General features: G+C 53.7%; 1 protein-coding gene across 1 annotated transcript; it reads left to right on the plus strand.

Moving 5' to 3' along the window:
• Positions 1-1,007: 1,007 nt before the first annotated feature.
• Positions 1,008-23,699, plus strand: Ncan (neurocan). The gene is made up of 14 exons (XM_052162639.1): positions 1,008-1,080; positions 2,451-2,849; positions 5,404-5,578; positions 5,676-5,803; positions 6,105-6,398; positions 7,833-8,408; positions 10,599-11,807; positions 15,023-15,139; positions 16,979-17,092; positions 17,492-17,650; positions 19,405-19,487; positions 21,357-21,501; positions 21,918-22,100; positions 23,569-23,699. Exons 1-14 carry the CDS (start codon positions 1,008-1,010, stop codon positions 23,697-23,699), a joined length of 3,786 nt encoding a protein of 1,261 aa, XP_052018599.1.
• Positions 23,700-23,978: the final 279 nt, after the last annotated feature.

The following is a 23,978-nucleotide window of genomic DNA, read 5'->3' on the forward strand; positions in this document are numbered from 1 at the left end:
CCCCTTTGAGCCCCCGTAAGAGGCCTGAGTTGAGAGGGCCAAAGTTTTGTTGTAGTATCCTTGGGATAAATGTATTTCAGGCACCCGAGGTAGACCTTGTTTACAGTAAGTGCTCAAAAATGCCTACAGTATACCAAGTGGGGCGTGGCCCCATGGATGGATAGCCCCAGGGCAGATGGAGCCACATCTGTGGCCCTATGCTGTTAGTTGGGACAACTGAGCTTGGGGGAGGGCCTGGGGACCCACAAAAGGATAAGGACCCACAAAAGGATGAGGACACACTGCTTCCCTCGGGAACTCCCAATCTGATGGCGGAAGCCGACTTGCAGAGCAGGACTTCAGACCTGACAGTGCAGAGTGTCATGACAATATTAGACACAGCTAAAATGTTCTCCTTCCAGCCAGGTTGCTCAAAGCATTGTGTGTAAGCTGGTTCATCCAGCCTTTCCAGTCAGCTGTTGTCCTTATCTGACCCATAAGGGAAGAGAGAAGCAGAGAGAAGCTAAGCTACTTGCCTAAAGTCACACAGCAAGGAAGAGGCAGAGGCACAGCATAGGACTTGCTGTGCTCATCAGGTTGGGCTGAAGCTGCCTCCACCCCTCCAGGGCTGAGATGTGGGGCCATAAGAGCGAGCCACCAGACCCAGTATGGAGAGCTACGCAGGACTACAGTCTGGGCCTCACAGATGCTCAGTGGGTCGTGGGGTCCCCACAGGAGTGTGGCAAGGGCTGGGAACAGAGCCGAGGCTATGGAAGCCTGCGAGGGTCTAGGGCCAGGACCCAGGGCCGCCCCTGTTGAGCTCAGCGGCCGTGTCATGACTGTGAGCTGAGGTGCTCTGGGACTTGTCCTGCTTGCCCTGCTTCCCCTACTCTGTGGTCTTCAGTGACACGCTGACCTTGGTGAGTCCTGGCTCTCGTTCTCCCCGGGGCTGCCCGGCTCCTCCATGTTGAATGGCCTGTGGAGGCTGTGACTCACCTTCGCTCCTCTCCTTTGCTCCTAGCTGCAGTATGGGGGCCGCATCTGTCCGGGCCTCGGGCCTCCTGCTACTGTGGCTGTTGCTCCTCGTGGCCGCGGATCAGGGTGAGTGGGGTCTACAGGGAGCCAGAAACCGGGACAGTCTGCCGTCACAGCCATGGGTCAGCAGGACGGGAGAGGCTTTTCATTCCAGAGCCTTTCCCGCTGCTCCTTAGCTGGGTCTACAATATAAAACAAGAGTAGCCGAAGCCAGTCTTTGAACAGTCGAAAGAGAACAAGATACCTTAGAGGCTATTTTTGGTTATAACCAGCAGAGGCTGGGGTTTCCGCCTCTCACTGCCTTCTGCTGAACTGAGTTGAAAAAGAAAGGTGGGAGACAGACAGGAACACGGGGTGGGGGTGGGGCTGCTGATGTCTGCCATGGGCAGGACAAGGGAAAGATCTTTGTGCCTCTCCTGGAGTCTCCCCCATGGCGGTCAGGAGTTGGACTTTATGAATCCCTTACTGATTTTCTCTGTGGCTGTAGGCAAGAATATTTGTTTCTCTGATCTTCAGTTTCCTCAGTGTTGTAAAAGAAGACAAGACATTTCCACTGCAGATGATTACAGAAGTTGGGTGACTTGATTGCCTCACAGGGCATAGTGGTGAACACCTATAGTCCCAGCACTTGGGCAGTAGACCAGGAGCATTATAAGTGCAAGGTCATCCTTGGCTATAAAGTTTGAGGCCCGCCTTTGCTGCCCAAGACCCTGTCTGAAAACAGAAGGAAAAAAAAACCTTACAAATTCTGCTTCCGGTGTCTGCAAATACCCCACAATCACTGCTTCCAGTGTCTGCCTCTTGGCTTAACTTTTGAGGCTCAGAGAAGGAAAGCGAGTTGCCCAGGACCACACAGCAAGCCAGTGATGACATCATAGTTCACCCTTATAAGAAGCCTGGAATTCACTACCATACGAGGCAGAACCGTGAATGGCTCCAGGAGTCCCTTTTGCACAGTGACACTGTGTGGGCAGTCTGGCCTCTCTGGCCTCATCTCTGTAAGGAAGTGTTAATGAAGTTGAGTGGCTCATGCCTTGAATCCCAGCACTGGGGAGTCAGAGGCAGGACGATCTCTGTGAGTCAGAGGCCAGCCTGGTCTATATATGAGTTCCATTGTATGAGTTCCAGGACTATGTAGAAAGACACTGTCTCAAAGAAAAAAAAAAAAAAAGAGGAAACAAAGTTTTAGGGAAAGAAAAGAATACTCACTAAAACAAGAAATGTTAGCCGGGCAGTGGTAGCGCACACGCAGCACTTGGGAGGCAGAGGCAGGCGGATTTCTGAGTTTGAGGCCAGCCTGGTCTACAAAGTGAGTTCAGGACAGCCAGGGCTACACAGAGAAACCCTGTCTCAAAAAAACTAAAACAAAACAAAACCAAGAAATGTTAGTGTCATCAGACTGGCCCCTGCCTCTGACTCAGGTCCTCTCTCTCCAGACACGCAGGACACCACCACTATGGAAAAGGGGCTTCACATGCTGAAGTCGGGGTTAGGACCCATCCGTGCTGCCCTGGCAGAGCTAGTGGCCCTGCCCTGCCTCTTTACCCTGCAGCCACGGCTAAACACCCTGCGAGACATTCCACGGATCAAGTGGACTAAGGTTCAGACTGCATCGGGCCAGCGACAGGATTTGCCAATCTTGGTGGCCAAAGATAACGTGGTGCGTGTGGCCAAGGGCTGGCAGGGACGGGTGTCGTTGCCCGCTTACCCCCGGCACAGAGCCAATGCTACCCTTCTGCTGGGGCCACTGCGAGCCAGTGACTCTGGGCTGTATCGTTGCCAAGTGGTGAGGGGTATCGAGGATGAGCAGGACCTGGTCACCCTGGAAGTGACAGGTGAGTTGGGGGCAGGTAATGGGCTGGTTAGATATGAAAGGGGAGGGACCTAGAATGAAAGGGAAGGGTTGAGGCTGAGAGGAGGGGCCCAAGAATCAGGGGAAACTCTACGAAAGAACGCAAGCTGGAAAACGCGGATCTGAGGATGGAGAGGACGGTCCCGAGGACCGGAGAGGAGCCCAAGGATGAAGGGGGAGGGGCCAAAGTTAAAGGACTAGGAACCGAGGATGGATGGGAGGGGCAAGTGCGGAGGAATGGATATGTTGCAGAGGAGTCGAGGATAGAAGAGGAGGGGGCTAAGGAAAAGGGGTGGAGCTAAGGTGGTAGGGGGAGGATTAGGACGGAAGGGGAAGAGTTAGAACGGGAAAGGAGGGACCAAGATGGAAGGGGAGGGGCTAAATCTGGACTGTTCACCCTAGAGTCGCACTGCGTTGGCTCCTCTCAGGTTTTCCGATGCTCTGTGCCTAGGCTCAGCTCTTTCTCAGGCTTCTTTTTAGCAGAAGGGCGCCAGCGGTGCTGCTGGGCCTTCATCTCCGCTGCATGTAACCCCTTTTAAGACCCTTTATGCCAGGCGGTGGTGGCGCACGCCAGTAATCCCAGAGCTTGGGAGGCAGAGGCAGGCGGATTTCTGAGTCCCAGGCCAGCCTGGTCTACAGAGTGAGTTCCAGGACAGCCAGGGCTACACAGAGAAACCCTGTCTCGAAAAAAAAACCAAATCTAAAAAGAAAAAAAAGAAAGAAAAAGAAAAGAAAAAAGAAAAGAAAACCAAGACCCTTTACACTCACTTAATTTCCTTAAGACAAAATTATTAGCTTACCATCAGAATACGAATATGTTCATATTATAGTGGTGCACCCACCCTCTACATTCTAGAGTCTGAGGCAGGAGAATCACCAAGAATTCAAGGTCAGCCTGGGATATGAGGCCCTGTCTTAAAGCACAGTGATGCTAGTTCACTATGGGCTTGGTGCTTAAAAGTGCCTGCTGCTCCTCCAGACGAGAGTTTGGTTCCCGGAACACATGTCAGAGGTTCCGGGGACTCTGTCCTCGTCATGTGTCACACACATGTACGCTCGCTCACAAACACATATGCACAGAGACACATACACGCACACACACGCACAGCACACAAGTGCACAAAATGGAGAATGCAGTGAATTGGGGCAGGAGAGAGATGGCTCAGAGGCTAAAAGCATTTGTTGCTCTTCAGAGGGCTTGAGCTAAGGCCCCACGTGGCAGCTCACGACCACACACTCCCATTGTAGGGGCCCAGAACCTTCCTCTGGCCTCTGTGTGCACACCAGCACACACTCACACACTCAGACACTCAAATATATAATAAAGCAAGTAAATAGCCAGGTGGTGACGGCGCACGCCTTTAACCCCAGCACTTGGGAGACAGAGGCAGAAGGACCTCTGTGAGTTCAAGGTTAGCCTGCTCTATAGAGAGTTCCAGGACAGTCAGGAATAAACAGAGAAATCCTGTCCAGAAACCAGGGGCGGGGGCTGGGGAGATGGCTCAGCGGTTAAGAGCACCAACTGCTCTTCCGAAGGTCCTGAGTGCAAATCCCAGCAACCACATGGTGGCTCACAACTATCCATAAAGAGATCTGACGCCCTCTTCTGGGGTCTGAAGACACCTACAGTGTACTCACATATAATAAATAAATAAATCTTAGAAAAGAAGCCAGGTGCGAGATGGGGGTGGGGACAGCAAATCTTTTAAGAGCACAAATCTCTTTAAAAGGCTAAAGTGAGCCTATCTTTAAAATGTCAGTTAACACATACCTTCGGGAGACACTGTGTCTACCCAGATTTTCTGCTAAATTCCTCTGTAGTTTCTGTTTTCCCAACAGGGGAAAAAAAAAAAAAAAACAAGCTGGGTGAGTCAGGAGCTGTGGGCGGTGAACTCAGGAAGCAGCAGCAGATGGGGCTATGTGAGTCTAGGCTAGCCTGGGCTACATATTGAGAGCCTGTCTCAAAATCAGAAATGAAGCCCAGCAGTGGCGGCACATGCCTTTAATCCCAGAGGCAGGCGGATCGCGGTGTGTCAGAGGCACAGGTCTACACAGCGAGTTCTAGGACAGCGAGGGCTACACGGAGAAAGCCTGTCTGGAAAAAAACAACTAACCAACCAACCAAAAACAAATGAGGGCAGAGGAAGGAGTTCAAACTCATTCTTCACTACATATGCACACACATACGCTGCACACAGGTACACAAAATTTAAAATGCAGTAAGTCAGGGCTGGAGAGAGTTGGAGTTGGAGGCCAACCTAGCCTACATGAGACAAATTTTTTTCTTTCTTTGTGTGTGTGGTTCATTGTTGTTTTTGTTTTGGGACGTCTTCGTTCTGTGTAATCCTGGCTGGCCAGAAACTCACTCTGTAGACAAGGCTGGCCTCGAACTCAGAGATCCACCCACCTCTGCCTCCCGAGTGTTAGGATTAAAGGCATATCGTTTGAGACTCTGTCTTAGAAAATGTGCCCCAGGGAGGTCCTTTCCCTAAGATTCCACAAAGGCCCTCTCCGGCCTCGTGCCTGTTACCCGACAGGCGTCGTGTTCCATTATCGGGCGGCCCGGGACCGCTATGCGCTGACCTTCGCTGAGGCCCAGGAGGCTTGTCGCCTGAGCTCGGCTACCATCGCAGCCCCACGGCACCTGCAGGCTGCCTTCGAAGACGGGTTTGACAACTGCGACGCGGGCTGGCTCTCAGACCGCACAGTTCGGTGAGGGGGTGCACGGGAGGCATGGAACTGGGGGTTCGCTCCTGGAGAAAGAGGCTCCAAGAACACACGGCGATAGCCACTCCCCTCGCACCTGCAGGTACCCGATCACTCAGTCACGTCCTGGTTGCTATGGTGATCGCAGCAGTCTGCCGGGGGTTCGGAGCTATGGGAGACGCGACCCACAGGAACTCTACGATGTCTACTGCTTTGCCCGCGAGCTTGGGGGTAAGGCCAGGCACGTCTGGAACCCTGTCGCCACTTATCCGTGAGTGTAAGGTGCTATCCCAGGCCCCCTACTTCCCTAAGTCTTCATGAATCTCTTCGAATTCTTTTGTGCCCTCCAAAGCTGCACTTGGGACCTTGAGTGTCAGGTGTTCTTCCAGCCCCCAAGTCCTCCTAAGTCCCCTCAACGCTCTCCAAAGTTGCAGCCAGAACTTGGGCCAGCCGTCTCCTGAGCCTCCTATCCACAGGTCTGTGCGTCCCTCCTTCTCCCACCCTTCTGACCGCCACCTTTTCCCTCTCCCAGGTGAAGTCTTTTACGTGGGCCCCGCCCGCCGACTGACCCTGGCAGGCGCGCGGGCACAGTGCCAGCGGCAGGGTGCAGCGCTGGCCTCCGTGGGGCAGTTGCACCTGGCCTGGCACGAGGGCCTGGACCAGTGCGACCCGGGCTGGCTGGCAGACGGCAGTGTGCGCTACCCGATCCAGACTCCGCGCCGGCGTTGCGGGGGCCCCGCTCCAGGTGTGCGCACAGTGTACCGCTTCGCCAACCGCACCGGCTTTCCTGCGCCCGGAGCTCGCTTCGACGCCTACTGCTTCCGAGGTGCGTTGGGAAGTGCCTGCCCCTGCAGGTCGCGCCCCAGAGCCATCGTTCGGCCATTCTTTGTGGGAGTGTGCCATCCGAACCGGTCAACAGTCGAGGGCGTTTGTCTAAGCCATGACCCTAGGAGTGGCCCTTGCCTGACAAAAAAACGCAGCTACTCGTTGTATGTGCGCACGCGTGCGTGTGTGTTCCCTTGCTATCACAGCTCCACCAGGAAAGCTTGGTTAGGGCTATGCCTTACATCACATGACCCCTGAAATGCTTGGTGAAAGCCACGCCTCCGTGGGCGTGTCTCCTTCCAGACCACACCCCTAATCTGCATTGGGTGGAACAAACCGCATCCTACTATTGAGTTAGGAGTATACAAAGACCACACGTCCTGCCAGTAGGTCCTCTCCAAATCATGTCCCTTACCAGGATCCTTGTTGGGTGCCACATCTTATGCCTTAAACCCATAACCCCTGCGAGGACTGTTGATGAGCACGTTCCTTGACTGTCTAATGTGGCCATGCGAAGGCCACATCCCTACCAGCATCTGTCTATCTGTCTGTCTGTCTATCTGTCTATGTTTTGCTTGCGACACGGTCTCACTGCGCAGCCCTGGCTGTCCTGGAGCTCGTGGGGATGTGTGCTGCCTTTGCCTCCCAGGCGCCGCATCTCTTGCCACCACGCCCAGAAACTTCTGTTTATTCTGGGGCTATGGCTGCAGCTCACTTGGTAGAGCACATAGCTAGCAAGCACGAAGACCTGAGTCCCATGCCAAATAAAGCCATATGTGGGGTGCTGAGTGCCTGGGAGGAGGAGGCAAAAAAAAAAAAAATCAGAAGTATTAAGGTCATCCTGGGCTACGAAGTTCAAAGCCAGCCTGTGCTACGTGAGATTGTCTCAAAAAGCCATAAACAAAACAATAGATCATTCCCAAGCTGGAGGGAAACATGTGACCAGCCACGCCCTCTACGAGAGACTTCACACCCTGAGATGGGTCTTTCCTTAGATGAGGTCACTGCAGGGCCACTCTTGTACCCAGCATTTGGAAGGCTGAGGTGGGAGAATCTCTGAGGGTTCAAGGCAAGCCTGGGCTACACATTGAAGCTATTTCCAGGTTAGCTTTACAGACTGAAGAGAAAGAACTAGTGAGTGGAGCTCTGGTGAAGGTTGCATCCTCTCCTATGGGCTCCGCCCTGGGTGGGGCTTATCTGTGGGCTCCGCCCTGGGTGGGGCTTATCTGTCTACCAGTCCACACGCCATAGGCACAGCCCAGTAGAGATGTAGTGAGGACTTTGCGACCTCAGAGTTCCGCCTCCTCTTGGGCTGGGGAAGCTCAGAAACTGCCCGGAAAGACAGACAGGTGCCAGATGGAGCTGGAATGTGCATGACGTCATGCAGGAATTTCCCAGCATGCATGGGCCCACACCTCTTCTGCTTTTTCCATAGCTCATCATCACGTGGCACAACATGGAGACTCCGAGATCCCCTCATCTGGAGACGAGGGAGAGATTGTGTCAGCAGAGGGGCCCCCAGCCAGAGAACTAAAGCCCACCTTGGGGGAGCAGGAGGTGATAGCACCTGACTTCCAGGAACCTCTCATGTCCAGCGGAGAAGACGAGACCCTAGACTTGACAGGGACGCAAGCATCTGAGGAGACCCTCAGCTCTACCCCAGGGGATCCCACACTGGCTTCATGGCCCTCTTCAGAAAAGTGGCAGCTCACAGGTGCCACCAGCTCCACGGGTGTCCCCAGTCCCAGCAGCATGGAAGAGACAGCACCCTCAGGCACACAGATGGCCCCCACCCCCAGAACGAGGAGGGGCCGCTTTAAAGGGTTGAATGGTCGACACTTCCAGCAGCAGGGCCCAGAAGAGCGGCTGCTTGAGGTAGCAGAGGCCCAGCCTCCCACCCTGGAAGTTACCGCTGACCACATGAGACCTGCAGCCACAGAGGCTTCAGAGAGCGACCAGAGCCACAGCCCTTGGGCCATTCTGACCAACGAAGTGGACGAGCCAGGGGCAGGTGAGTGACTGAAGAGAAAGGAAGGGTGCGTCAGTCACACTGCCCTTCCAGAGCGTGCCCGTAGTCCTGCCTCCAAGTCCCCACTTCATCGTGTGTGCAGGAGTGTGTGCCTGTGAGTGTGTATGCATGTGAGTGCATGTGACTGAGTGTGTCACTGAGTGTGTGAATGCATATGACTGAGTGTGTGTGAATGCATGTGACTGAGTGTGTGAATGCATGTGACTGAGTGTGTGTGTGTGAATGCATGTGACTGAGTGTGTGTATGCATGTGACTGAGTGTGTGAATGCATGTGACTGAGTGCGTGTGAATGCATGTGACTGAGTGTGTGAATGCATGTGACTGAGTGTGTGTGAATGCATGTGACTGAGTGTGTGTGAATGCATGTGACTGAGTGCGTGAATGCATGTGACTGAGTGTGTGTGAATGCATGTGACTGAGTGTGTGTGTGTGAATGCATGTGACTGAGTGTGTGTGAATGCATGTGACTGAGTGTGTGTGAATGCATGTTACTGTGTGAATGCATGTGACTGAGTGTGTGTATGCATGTGACTGAGTGTGTGTGGGTGTGGGTGTGAATGCATGTGACTGAGTGTGTGTGTGAATGCATGTGATTGAGTGTGTGAATGCATGTGACTGAGTGTGTGAATGCATGTGACTGAGTGTGTGTGAATGCATGTGACTGAGTGTGTGAATGCATGTGACTGAGTGTGTGAATGCATGTGACTGAGTGTGTGTGAATGCATGTGACTGAGTGTGTGTGAATGCATGTGACTGAGTGTGTGTGAATGCATGTGACTGAGTGTGTGAATGCATGTGACTGAGTGTGTGTGAATGCATGTGACTGAGTGTGTGTATGCATGTGACTGAGTGTGTGTGGGTGTGGGTGTGAATGCATGTGACTGAGTGTGTGAATGCATGTGACTGAGTGTGTGTGAATGCATATGACTGAGTGTGTGAATGCATGTGACTGAGTGTGTGTGAATGCATGTGACTGAGTGTGTGAGTGCATGTGACTGAGTGTGTGAATGTATGTGACTGAGTGTGTGAATGCATGTGACTGAGTATGTGTGAATGCATGTGACTGAATGTGTGTGAATGCATGTGATTGAGTGTGTAAATGCATGTGACTGAGTGAGTGTGTGTGAATGTATGACACTGAGTGTATGCGTGAATGCATGTGACTGCGTGTGTGAATGCATGTGACTGTGAATGCATATGACTGAGTGTATGAATGCATGTGGCTGAGTGTGTGTGAATGCATGTGATTGAGTGTGTGAATGTATGTGATTGAGTGTGTAAATGCATGTGACTGAGTGAGTGTGTGTGAATGCACATGACTGAGTGTGTGAATGCATGCGACTGTGTGTGTGTGAATGCATGTGGCTGAGTGTGTGTGAATATATGTGACTGTGTATGTGAATACATGTGACTAAGTGTGTAAATGCATGTGGCTGAGTGTGTGAATGCATGTGACTGAGTGTGTAAATGCATGTGACTGAGTCTGTGTGCATGCATGAGTGTGTGCCTCTGTGAGTGTGTTAATGTGAATGCATGTGACTGAGTGTGTGCATGTGTGATTAGGTGTGTGTGCAGGCACACACGCTCTCAGAGATCAGAGGTCCACTTCAAGTGTTCCCTGCTTTATGGCCCTCCATCTTAAGTTTTTTGTTTTTTTTTTCAGTTATTTTTCCAGACAGGGTTTCTCTGTGTAGCCCTGGCTGTCCTGGAACTCACTCTGTAGACCAGGCTGGCCTCGAACTCAGAAATTCGCCTGCTTCTGCCTCCCAGAGTGCTGGGATTACAGGCGTACGCCAGCACTGCCCGGCAAGTTTTATGTTTTGACACAGAGTTTCACTCTACCTGAGACTGGCCTGGAACTCATAGCAATCCTCCTGCTTCAGTCTCCCAAGTGCTAAAGTGACAGGTGTGTGCTGGCATACTTGGATTTTATTGCTGGCCTCTAAATTCTTTGTATCCAAGGATGACTGCAGATCCTCCTGCCTCCTGCTAACTGCATGTGTAGCCGGCTTGTTCAGCTACAGCTAGCTGAAAGTGTCTTTGGAGCCTGCATCTCTATTACAGACTGGCCATAAGTGTTTATCCTCCTCTCTCAGACTCCCAGATGCGAGGACCATAGGTGTATGTCCCCAGGCCCTGCTAACTAACTGTAGCTCTTTTCGATGTCACAGGCTCCCTTGGCAGCAGGAGTCTCCCGGAGTCCCCGATGTGGTCCCCGTCGTTGATTTCACCCAGTGTCCCAAGCATCGACAGTACTCCTGGCCTGAAGCCAGGGTCAGCCGAGGCCCCCAGTGTGAGGCCACCTACCCACCTCCTGCCCTGGTTGCCCTCAGAGCCCCCTGCTCCCTCCTCCAGCCCCGCAGAGGCCCTGAGTGCCGTGTCCCTCACGGCGTCCCCTGGTGAGGGTTCCCCAGATTTCCCCATTGTAGCCATGCTTCGAGCCCCCAAACTGTGGCTTCTGCCACGCTCTACACTTGTCCCCACTGTGACCCCAATCCCGCTGTCCCCAGCTTCTCTCCCCCACTCCCGGGGCTCTGAAGAACAGGCTGCCAAGCCTGCCAGCCTTGGAGCAGAAAACCTCGAAACCCCGTTTCAGACCACCACGGCTGCCCCAGTGGGAGCCAGCCACAAATCCCCTGATGCAAACTCCATAGAAATCGAGGGGATCAGCTCCACGCGGGCCACCAAGCACCCCGTCTCTGGCCCATGGGCTGCTTTGGACTCCAGTGATGTGACAATGAATCCTGTCCCCTCTGATGCTGGCATCCCAGGGACTGAGGCTGGGGTCTTGGACTTACCAGGGAGTCCCACACCAGGCGGACAGGCCACTGTGGACAAGGTGCTGGCCACCTGGCAACCACTGCCTGACCAAGGACTGGACCCTGGTGCCCAGTCCACACCCATGGAAGCCCATGGGGTCACCATGAGTATGGAATCTACGGTGGCTCTGGAGGGAGGTGTCACCAGGGGCCCTGCAGGGGCCACCATGGAAGTAGTCCCCAGCACTGCTGATGGCACTTGGGGGTTGGAATCCAAAAGTTCCATTTCTAGCACCCGCATGGCTGTGACCATAGTTGGGGCCCAGGGCGTGCCCACACTGACCTCTACAAGTCCTGAAGGCCACCCAGAGCCAGAGGACCAGATGGTGGCCCAAGGGTCACTGGAGTCTCTCAGCAGTCTGCCTTCCCAACCCTGGTCATCCTTGGCCTCCAGTATAGATGAAGTGGCCTCAGCTTCCTCAGGGGAACCCACGGGGCTGTGGGACACCCCCAGCACTCTGACACCTGTGTCCTTGGGCTTGGATGAATCAGACTTGAATGTTGTGGCTGAGAGTCCAGGATTGGAGGGCTTCTGGGAAGAGGCGGCCAGTGGGCAGGAAGGTAAGTTCTGGATTCTCCATCTGTCGTAGTGTGGCTAGGACCTGGGGACTGGCATCTGGGGGTTCCCTGAGCACAGGAAATGCCCTAGGAGGACTGGAATTTTCTCACAAAGGGTGATGCTGGAGGTCAGAGGTCAGGAGGCAGGTTACATCGAACCTTTTGTGTTGTGTTGTGTTGTGCTATTATTGTTTGGACAGGGTTTCTCTGTGTAGCCCTGACTGGCCTCGAACTCACAGAGATCGACCTGTGGCATACAGCGCTTTGCCTGGCTAACACTGTTAGCATTTAAAGCAGGTGGTCATTGTTTAGAGCATGGGCCATGAGGTCAGGGTTGGACTTGGAAAGCTCTGCTTTCAAATGTCCAGATCACTTTGAAAGGTAAAGGTCAGCGAGATGCAGGGGGCTGGCCTTAAATGATTTTCATGTCTCGAGAAGACAGCTGGGTCTGGTTGCATCCCAGGCAGGGAAGGAGGAGCAGGGTGTGGTCCAAGCAGTATCTAGGACAGACAGGAAGCACAGCCGGATTGACCCAGTCGTGGAGACAGCAGGGGCCGGAGCCCTGGCGAGAGTGGGAGGCCAGAACCAACTCAGTGCGAAGCAATAGTGCTTGCTTGGCCATTGTGTAACCACGGGTGGCCTTAAGGTGGTGGTAATCCTCCTGCCTGAGCCTTCTGAATGGTGAACTAATAGGTGTTTGGCATCATACCCAGTGTCTCAGTCTTTGTTCTATTCCTGTGAAGAGATGCCCTGACCAAGGCGACTTATAAAGCATCTAACGGGCTGGCTACCGTTCCAGAGGGTAAATCCCTTGTCGTCATGGCGGCGAGCCTGGTCCTGGAGCTGTAGTTAGAGATAGGTCCGGCTACACATGCAGAGAGCAGAGCTGGGCCTGGCATGGGCTTTTAAAACCCCAGAACTCCAGGGACACACTTCCTCCAACAAGGCCACACCTTTCTAATTTGACTACCATGCAATTATACAAACCTGTGGGCCATCCTCCTTCAGACCACCACACCTGGCTTGTTTTATAAAATTCACTCATTGCTTTATGTGCATGCAGGTGTGTGTGCATGTATGTGGGTACACATATGAACACAGGCATGTACAGCCACGGGGCCCTAGCTTCAGGTACTGTCCACCTTCATTTGGTATGTGTGTGCATGCACATGCGGATGTGCCTTCTGTAACACGCCTGTGGGACAGGACTTCCTCCCTCCACCGTGTGGGCTCCGGGAATCAGGCTTGGCGTTCTCCTCTTCGCCTGCTGACCCATCCTGCCAGCTCTGTCTTGTGTTTTGGAGATAGGGTCTCTCTCTGGCCTGGAACTTATATATCAAGCCGGATTGGCTAGTCCGTGAGCCCCCGGGAACTCTCTGTCTCCACCTCCCCAGAGCTAGGACTAGAGGCACATACTTAGGAGGGTTTTGCCTGCCGGTGTGTATGCACTGTGTGTGTGCCTAGTGGCCATGGATTCCTTAGAACCAGAGCAATGGATGGCCCAGTGGTTGTGAACTGACAAGTGGGTGCTGGGACTCAAACCTCTACACAGGTCTTAACTGGGGAACTTTTCATCCCCCCCCCCCCCGCCCACCTTTGATATAGGGTCTCACTGTGTAGGCCTGGCTGGTCTGTAACCTGCTATTGTAGCTCAGTCAGGCTGGCTTCTGATTCACACAGAAACCCATCTGCCTGCGCCTCCAGAGTTTCTAGATTAAAAAGCACATGCTGCCACCTGGCTATACCCAACTATTTTGAAGTGGGTGCCAGGGCTTGAACTGAGGTCTGAGCTGTCTCCACATCTTTTCCTCTTTTTCAGAGACAGGGTCTCACTCTGTAGCCTAGACTGGCCTAGAGATCTTGCCAATCCCTCTGCCTCAGTCTCCTGAGTGTGAGAATCATGGGCATGTGTCCCCGTGCCCACCAAGCTTGGCTTAACTTTATAACGTCTCATGGGACAAGTTCTCATATGGCTCTCTAGTATTCATGGGGAAACTGAGGCAAGGGGAGCCTGAGCACTTAATATGTCCATGCAGTTGTGGCTGGCACTGGACATAGAACAGAAAAACAAACAAACTTCGAGCTTGTGAGTCGGGCGCGGTGCGTGCCTGGCGTCCCAGCACTGGGGAGGTAAAGGCAGCTGTCAGATCTCGAAGCTGTCTCAGCTAAGGAGTGAGCTCAGGGGCAGTGTGAATGACTACAGGAAGCTGCAGGGAAGAGGGAGGCAGGAAGGAGGAAATGAAAAGAGGAAGAAAGAAAGACAGAGGGAGGCAGGAGGAGCCTATGTCTCGGGCTTTAAAGATGCCGAGTGCAGGGTGTGTGGGACAGACACGGCCCGGGCTGTCCCTGAAAGGTAATTGGAGGATCTGCAGTCAGAACTCTGGGGGCAGGGCAGGGGGTGACCCTGGGTGGCAGATGGTGGCTGTGGTGGGAAGGGTATGACACCCACAGCACAAATGCTGATAAAGTCAAAGACATACCAGGTCAGCTGAGTCAGTGCCAGCCGTGGGCAGGTGTCGTGGCGGGGACACCTGGTGACCGACCCTCTGCTCCAGGCATGCTAGCACAGGGCTGGGACTTCAGCAAGCACATCACACAGAGCCCACTGTCCTCCCAGTGTCACTGCCCCAGGGACAGATATCAGCCACTGCAGGACAGCCAGCTACCCCCAACTGTTCAATTAGTAGTGCCCGTGTGCCTTGAAAGCAGATATTCGGCAGCAGCATTCCCTGTGGTCAGACTGGCACACGGCCAGTAGGACTGGATGCGCCGTCAGGTTGTGATTAATTTAAGCATGAAGAGGGGGAGAGGCTGCCATATGGAATGTCGCTGCTCTCGGGCAAGATGGAGACAAAAAGCATTAAGTACAGAAAGGAACCTGGCAGGGCCAGTAAGAGGGCTCAGTGGGTAAAGGCGCTTGCTGCTAAGCCTGAGAGCATGAGTTCAAGCCTCAAGACCCACACGGTGACGAAGAGAATTAACTCTTACAACTGTCCTCTGGTCCCTGGGTGAACGGATCTCATAGGGCCTGGGAGAGGTCGTCTCCCTGAGCAGGGCATTTTGCAGGTAGAGTGGTAAGGTCTTTAACACAAAGCATGTGACACATTCATTGTGGAGGTGACAGAGGGGACTCCACAGTCAAGGACCATGGTCGGGAGTCTATGAAGGATGGCATGGCGTCTGTCCAGCCCATCCTCACACTGCCTGTCATCCCACAGAGCCCACGGATCCCTGTGAGAACAACCCCTGCCTGCACGGGGGCACGTGCCACTCCAGCGGCGCCGTGTACGGCTGTAGTTGTGACCAGGGCTACGCTGGGGAGAACTGTGAAATTGGTAAGTGTCCCAGCCCAGAGCACTGCCCTGTCCCTGAGTCCAGGCGACACAACCGAAATCATCTGAGTTCAAACTAGAGAGCTGAGCTGCTCGGACAGCCATTTCCCAGCGTGAGTATTAGCAGGGCGACAAGGAAAGGGTCAGAGTCTCCCCAGCAAGCAAAGGGCCGTGGGAGGCGACCTCATCCAGGTGCCCAGCTGTGTGGGCACCACTAACATTGCTCAACGTGAGATTACACTAAATATAAACACAGCTAATTCGGGCTCAGCTAATTCCAGTTGAGTGAGGTCCAACGCCTCCCTCTGGCCTCCGCAGGCAATGCACACGAACGGCACCACAGGCTTATATGCAAGCAAAACATAGGCAGTCGTGTCTGTGCTGGGAATTGAACCTCTGAGCCATCTGTCCAGCCCCTCTGGTGTACTCCCGTCATCCCCGTGTAGCCTGTGCACCCTTTGCTTGACTTCACGACCACACAAGGAGTTACAGAGTCATAACTGACAGTGGAGACAAGGGCGAGGCGTGACTGCACACGCCCTAACGCCCAGCACTCAGGAGGCAGAGGCTTGTGGATCTCTATGAGTTTGAGGCTAGCCTGGTCTATGTAGCACGTTACAGGACAGCCAGGGCTACATATAAAACAATCCTTTCTCCAAAACAAAACAAACACACAAAATAAATAAATATCCTTTTTAAATATTGTATTTTAAAAATCCAAATGAGTGACAGCTGAGTACCAACACCCAAGATTAACTTTTGGCCGCCCACAGATGCACTGTGTGCACACACACTCACACGTACACACACACAGTCACATGCATACTTAACACACATACACTCATACACACACACTCACATACACACACACTCACGCATATACACATACTCATCCACACTCATGCACATTTAACACACACACTCACACACATATACACACAGTCACACACATACACACACACTCATCCACATCCACACACACTCACGCACATACACACACTCATCCACACTCATGCACATTTAACACACACACTTACACACATATACACAGTCACATACACATACACTCACGCACATACACACACTCACACACATACACACACTCACACACATACACACACACTCACACACATACACACTCACGCACATACACACACTCATCCACACTCATGCACATTTAACACACACACTCACACACATACACACACAGTCACACACATACATACTCATACACATACACACACTCACGCACATACACACACTCATCCACACTCATGCACAGTTAACACACACACTCACACACATACACACATAGTCACACACATACACACTCATACACATACACACACACTCACGCACATACACACACTCATCCACACTCATGCACAGTTAACACACACACTCACATACACTCACACACATACACATACACACACAGTCATACACATACACACACACTCATACACATACACACATACATACACGTACACACACTCATACACATACACACATACATACACATACACACACTAACATGCACAATTAGCACACTCATACACAAAGGGGGGTGAGAATTGTTTTAGGGGGCAAAGGGTCTGGTCCTGTTTACAAATACTGCCAGTAGGGCCCTTGCAAGGAACGACCTTTGGGCTGCTGTACCCCGAGTGCCTGAGTGCACCCTTCTACCCCATGGCGCCTGCTGTCACTCATGTGCACCGGTGTCACAGCTGAGGGCAGTCCCCGTGGGTGTCCAGGGGATGCTTAGATCCCATCTTCTACCTGTGGGATCTGAGTCGAGGCTGACCTCTGACCTCTGACCTCTACCCACTGCACGCCTCCCAGACATCGACGACTGCTTGTGCAGCCCTTGTGAGAACGGGGGCACCTGCATCGACGACGTAAATGGTTTCGTCTGCCTCTGCCTGCCCAGCTATGGGGGCAGCCTGTGCGAGAAGGGTGAGTCCCCTCCTGACACACACGCAAGCTTTCCCGAGTCTGCCTGAGTTATTTATTTTATATACTTAGATTTTAAAATTACATTTTTAAAGTTTATGTACTCTGTGCATGGGCACACAGCGGGCCGGGTGGGGTGGGGAGCATGCGCACGCCATCATGGGTGTGTGGGGGCTGGGATGTTAGGACGCAGCTCCGTCCCTTCACCGTGTGTCCTGTCAGCTCCTTGGGCTTGGTGGCAGTCACCCTTACCTACTGAGCTATCCTGCCGGTCCTATTTTATTTAAGACTTTTTAACTAATGAATATATTTTATGTGTATGCGTGTCGTGGCCACATGTGTGTCTGGGTGTCACGTGTGCTGTGGTCACCAGCACCCTCATGGTCTTCTGCTGCCTCTCAGACACAGAAGGCTGCGACCGTGGCTGGCACAAATTCCAGGGTCACTGCTACCGGTACTTTGCCCATCGGCGTGCTTGGGAGGACGCAGAGAAAGATTGCAGGCGTCGAGCTGGTCACCTGACAAGTGTCCACTCAGCAGAAGAGCACAAGTTCATTAACAGTAAGGACCCGGAGGTGGGCTGGGGCGGGGCTTGTCAGGTAAGGTGAGTGTGTCATCAGGACGTGACCCTCGTGACCCTCGTAGGGTCCAAGGAGCTTGGCCATCAAGTGACTTGCATCAGTTTCATTTCATTGTATTATTCCATGTTTTTTTGGTTTTTTGTTTTTGTTTTTTTTTTTGATTTTTCGAGACAGGGTTTCTCTGTGTAGCCCTGGCTGTCCTGGAACTCACTCTGTAGACCAGGCTGGCCTCGAACTTAAGAAATCCCCCTGCCTCTGCCTCCCAAGTGCTGGGATTACAGGCGTGCACCACCACCGCCCAGCTCCATGTTACTTTTTAGTACTCTAGGAATTGACAAATTATAGAGTGGGCAGGTGGAGGCGGGGCCTGGGCCTCTGCAGTGATGTGAGTGGGCAGGTGGAGGCGGGGCCTGGGCCTCTGCAGTGATGTGAGTGGGCGTATGGAGGCGGGGCCTGGGCCTCTGCAGTGACGTGAGTGGGCAGGTGGAGGCGGGGCCCTGGGTCTGCAGTGATGTGAGTGGGCGTATGGAGGCGGGGCCTGGGCCTCTGCAGTGACGTGAGTGGGCAGATGGAGGCGGGGCCTGGGCCTCTGCAGTGATGTGAGTGGGCAGGTGGAGGCGGGGCCCTGGGTCTGCAGTGATGTGAGTGGGCGTATGGAGGCGGGGCCTGGGCCTCTGCAGTGACGTGAGTGGGCAGATGGAGGCGGGGCCTGGGCCTCTGCAGTGATGTGAGTGGGCGGATGGAGGCGGGGCCTGGGTCGGCAGTGATGTGAGTGGGCGGATGGAGGCGGGGCCTGGGTCGGCAGTGACGTGAGTGGGCGGATGGAGGCGGGGCCTGGGTCGGCAGTGCCGTGAGTGGGCGGATGGAGGCGGGGCCTGGGTCGGCAGTGCCGTGAGTGGGCAGGTGGAGGCGGGCCCTGATGTGAGTGGGCGGGTGGAGGCGGGGCCTGGGTCGGCAGTGATGTGAGTGGGCAGATGGAGGCGGGGCCTGGGCCTCTGCAGTGATGTGAGTGGGCGGATGGAGGCGGGGCCTGGGTCGGCAGTGACGTGAGTGGGCGGATGGAGGCGGGGCCTGGGTCGGCAGTGCCGTGCTTTAGACACTGTGGGCTTCCTCACCTGGCACTGAGCTTGTGATTCCCTTCCTGTTCACTGTGTAACTCACTCTCTCCACCCGGCTCGGCTCGCTGTGGTCTGAACTGGCTTCTGGCTCCTCAATGCTCCGTCCCTGCCTTAGCCAGGGTGGCCCCTGCCCCCACTCCTGCCTTTCAGAAAGATCTGGCAAGGGCTCTGCCCGTTCTCTCCCCACCCCCACCCCGGCGCTGCATTTGTCCCTGCCGGCTGCCAGACCCCCTTCCCTTACACATGTAGCCATGGCTGGACAGGGCTCGGTGGGTGAGGACCTCTGCAAGCCCCCATTCGCCACAGCACTCCGTAGCACACTGAACCTGTGTGAACTGTGTGGCCGAGGTGGGGCTCTGTCCGCCATCCTCCCCCATCCCTCCTCTAAGTCGTGGTGAGCCCCAGTTCTGCTAACTCTCCCCCTCACACTCGGGTCTCCTGCCCCCCCACCCCACGCTCACTGGCGATCCCACCTTGGTTAGACACCGCCTTCGTTTTCCGTGCCAGCTCTGCCCTGCGCGATTCTCGGCAGCCTGGGAAAGAGAAGGAGGCCGTGGATGGCATCTCCCGCTTCACCCTGAGGCAAGCGCACACTCACAGTCCCTTCTCCCACCAGGTTTTGGACATGAGAATTCGTGGATCGGCCTGAATGACAGGACAGTAGAGACGGACTTCCAGTGGACAGACAACACGGGACTGGTGAGTGGCAGGTCATTGCTCTCAGGCTGCCGAGCCCCGTGGCCCTGCCCAGTGGCCTGAGTCTGCCTTGGTATCCAGCAATCGCTCCCTGGTGGGCGTCATGAATCCTCAGCAGGTCTGGGGAGTGTGGAAGAAGAGGGACTGGGGATGTAGCTCAGGGGTAGAGCCCCCACCCACCCAGGCGGCCCAGTGAGGCCATGGGGGCACGGCTTAGCCTGTGATCCATCCAAACACGGTAAATATAAAGACAGACTTATCACGGTGGTCACTGTAGTGCTTGCCAGACATCGTAGGACCTGACGGGCTGAGGCAGGAGGATCGCCACAAGTCTGAGCTTTAGCCTGGGCTACGAAGTGAGTTGTAGAGCAGCCATTGTTCCAGGGAGACCCTGTCCCAAAAAGCCTCAGTAAGCTGAGCAACAGGTTAAAGGTCAGACTCCAGGAGAGGAGGGAAGCGTGTAGAGAAGCTGGGGGTGGAGCGGGGCCCTAAGGAGGCCTTGAGAGAGGGCGACCTGGGGTGGGGGTGGGGCCGGGCCGTGGGTGGGACTTGGGGAGTTGGCGGCATGTGCCGGGTGCTGGGCGCTGGGCAGGCAGACAGAGGAATTTTTTTTTTTCCTGGATTGGTGTAGAATTTTGGTTTGTCGTGATGAAAATTGTCTAGAAATAGATACAGTGGTGATGGTTATACAACACTAGGAATGGGAGTGGCGCCACGAGCCGTGGCTATGAAATCCCGTGCGTGGGATCCAGTGAGACAGCACAGCAGGTGCAGGCTTGCTGCCCAGCCTTGTAACCCTGGGAACTCATACGGGGCAAGACCAGAACAGACTTACATAGGCGTCTCTGACCGCCAAGGCGTGTGCACATGTGTGTCCTTCTGAAATCGTTTTCGAGACAGGGTTTCTCTGTGTAGCCCTGGCTGTCCTGGAACTCACTCTGTAGACCAGGCTGGCCTTGAACTCAAAAATCCGCCTGCCTCTGCCTCTGCCTCCCGGAGTGCTGGGATTACAGGCGTGCGCCACCACCGCCCGGCTGTTTTGTAGGATCTTATTTACATATTTAATATATAGAGGTGTCTGCTAGATTGTCTGTTCAGTGTATGCAGTGCCCTCTGAGGTCAGAGTGGGCGTTGGATCCTCTGATTACCACAGGCTGTGAGCCACTATGTGAGTGCTGAGACTTGAACTCAGGTCCGCTGTAAGAGAAGCCAGTGCTCAAGTGCTGAGCCTTCCCTCCAACCCACATTTTAACAATGTAATAATATGTTTAAAGGCAAGACTACCGGGCTGTGGTGGTGGCGCACGCCTTTAATCCCAGCACTTGGAAGGCAGAGGCAGGAGGATTTCTGAGTTCGAGGCCAGCCTGGTCTACAAAGTGAGTTCCAGGACAGCCAGGGTTACACAGAGAAACCCTGTCTCAAACAACCAAAAATTAAGTAAACAAGCAAACAAACAAAGCAAGACTACACAATTGCTGCCAAGAGATCTGGCCCTGTCTACTCTGCCAACAAACATCCCTTCCATCTGGCACTGACGCCTTCCCTGCCCCCCACCCCAGGCTTTGCAAGGGTTGTTCCCTGTGCTTGGAAATCCGTTCTACACCAGGTTCCCTCTGCTCTCCTGCTTCCTGTTGCCTCCTCAAGAAAGCCCTCCTTTCCTTCCAAGCTGGGGCCTGCATTTCTTCAACTGTTTACCTAATGCTGATGCACATGGGAACCCGGGGAGGTGGGAGTAAAAGAAGGGGGCATTGATTCTCATCTTGGAGGGGTCTGCCCATAGTAATCACACAGGAAGTGCCAAGAACTGGGTTGACAGCTAGGCACCAGAGTGACCCCAACCCTCCCCCGCCCCCTCTCTCTCTCTCTCCAAAGCAATATGAAAACTGGAGGGAGAAGCAGCCGGATAATTTCTTCGCAGGTGGGGAGGATTGTGTGGTGATGGTGGCACATGAGAGTGGGCGCTGGAATGATGTCCCCTGCAACTACAACCTCCCCTATGTCTGCAAAAAGGGTACAGGTACTGTACACTTCTTTCCCTGTTGTCCTTCCAAACACTTATAGTTGTTTTCCTGTGACCTGACCAGTTCCCAATTAATGCCTTGAGGTTACTGGTTTCTAAGAACTCTTTACATATGAAGGAAATCATTTGTATGCATTCTGTCCATTTTTCTTTTGTGCTTCAGTTTTTTTTTTCTTGTGCCTTATGCCCTAGGGAGTGTGGTGTGTCCAGAAGATTCTATCCACACTGTAAGGTGCTGCTGGTTTAGGTAAAAGGCAAGAAAGAGATAGCCACAGACATTTGTAGTTCTGTGACCTCAGAACTGTGTAGAGGAAGGGACTTGATAACATGTGGAGGATTCTCATCCAACAAGATGTCACTGGTTTATCCTCACCTTCACCAAGTTCCTTAACCAGAGGCTCCTCTGTCCCCAGTGCTGTGTGGTCCCCCTCCAGCGGTGGAGAATGCTTCTCTTGTTGGTGTGCGTAAGGTCAAGTACAATGTCCATGCCACCGTGCGGTACCAGTGTGACGAAGGGTTCTCCCAGCACCACGTGGCTACTATCCGCTGCCGCAACAATGGCAAGTGGGACCGGCCTCAGATCGTGTGCACCAAACGTAAGTGCCATGCCCAATACCCTGTCCCCAGCAGGAATCCAGTCATTTGTAGCTCTTGATCAGAATGTCTATTCCACAACAGTGCAGCATCTGTAACCCCAGCAATCTGAGGCTGAGGCAGGAGGATTACAAGTTTGAGGTCAGCCTGGGTACAAGACCCACAGGACAGGCAGGTGGTGGTGGCTCACGTCTGTAATCTCAGCACTCTGGGAGGCAGAGGCAGGCGGATTTCTGAGTTCAAGGCCAGCCTGGTCTACAGAGTGAGTTCCAGGACAGCCAGGGCTACACAGAGAAACCCTGTCTCAAAAAACCAAATCAAAAAAAAACCAAAAAAAAAACAAAAACCAAAACCAAACAAATAAAAAAGACCCACAGGAGAAAAAATGCTAGGCTCAGTGGGTAGAGTGCTTGTGGCTCAGTGGGTAGAGTGCTTGTGGCTCAGTTGGTAGAGTGCTTGTGGCTCAGTTGGTAGAGTGCTCATGGCTCAGTGGGTAGAGTGCTTGTGGCTCAGTGGGTAGAGTGCTTGTGGCTCAGTTGGTAGAGTGCTCATGGCTCAGTTGGTAGAGTGCTTGTGGCTCAGTTGGTAGAGTGCTTGTGGCTCAGTTGGTAGAGTGCTCGTGGCTCAGTTGGTAGAGTGCTTGTGGCTCAGTGGGTAGAGTGCTTATGGCTCAGTTGGTAGAGTGCTTGTGGCTCAGTTGGTAGAGTGCTTGTGGCTCAGTTGGTAGAGTGCTTGTGGCTCAGTTGGTAGAGTGCTTGTGGCTCAGTGGGTAGAGTGCTCTTGGCTCAGTGGGTAGAGTGCTTATGGCTCAGTTGGTAGAGTGCTTGTGGCTCAGTGGGTAGAGCTAGGGTGTCCATTTCCAGCACTGCATAAGCTAGGACTGGTGGCAACACCTGTCATTCCAGCACTCAGGAGGTAGAGGCAGGAAGATCAAGAGTTCAAGGTCATCCTCTGCTACATAGTAAATCTGAGGCCATCCTGGGCTACACGAGGTCTTATTTCCAAAAATAAATAAATAAATAAATAAATAAAAAATGTCTTCTTGGTAGTAGAGCCTTACAGATAAGTGAAATATTATTACCAGCCTACTTCGGTGCTGGGGTGACAGGCACACACAAGTCCCCACACCCCACATGGGTACTGACCCTGTTCCCAGCTGCTCCGAGGCTGGTGGAAAGTTTAGCCACAGACCCCAGGCCAGCCTGGGCTACAAAGCAAGACACACACCATCCAGGGATGTGACTCTTTTGGTAAACGAAGTCACGTTTTGTTTGCAGAATTGGGTTCGGATTTGTTTTGTTCTTTGGGGTTTTGTAAAAGGGCCTCGTGTGCTGCCCTGGCCGGCCTCGCGCTGTTCTGCTGCCCGAGGCCACTGTACCTGGCCTGCCCAGCGTGTTTCTCTTTCCATCCCTGTGAGGAGGACAGTGACACCCAGCCGGCTTCACCCTTCTCGTCTCTCCATCCCTGCAGCCAGGCGGTCTCACCGGATGCGCAGACACCACCACCATCCACACCGACATCACAAGCCTCGCAAGGAGCACAGAAAACACAAGCGACACCCAGCAGAAGACTGGGAGAAAGACCAAGGGGATTTCTGCTAAAGATGCAGGCGAATCAACCACAAGCCCCCACACCTCCAGAGCATCCGCTGGGGACCCAGAACCCAGCAGCCACCAGAGCGAGGGTGGGGACATCCCAGAGCCCCACAGCCCTGTGGTCAGTCCTCTGTACAAACCTCAGATTGCTCTCTCTCCTTCCTTACCGAGGTCCTCCTGGCAGGGGTGGCTGGGCCTGAGAGGCCTCTCTGCTCTGGCTGAGCCTCTAGGATCACTTCCCAGCCATCACAGGAGGTCCTGAAGTCTGCGTCTATGAGGGACAAC

The sequence above is a fragment of the Apodemus sylvaticus genome, chromosome 18 (assembly GCF_947179515.1).
Source record: "Apodemus sylvaticus chromosome 18, mApoSyl1.1, whole genome shotgun sequence".
In the NCBI taxonomy this organism is placed as follows: domain Eukaryota; kingdom Metazoa; phylum Chordata; class Mammalia; order Rodentia; family Muridae; genus Apodemus; species Apodemus sylvaticus.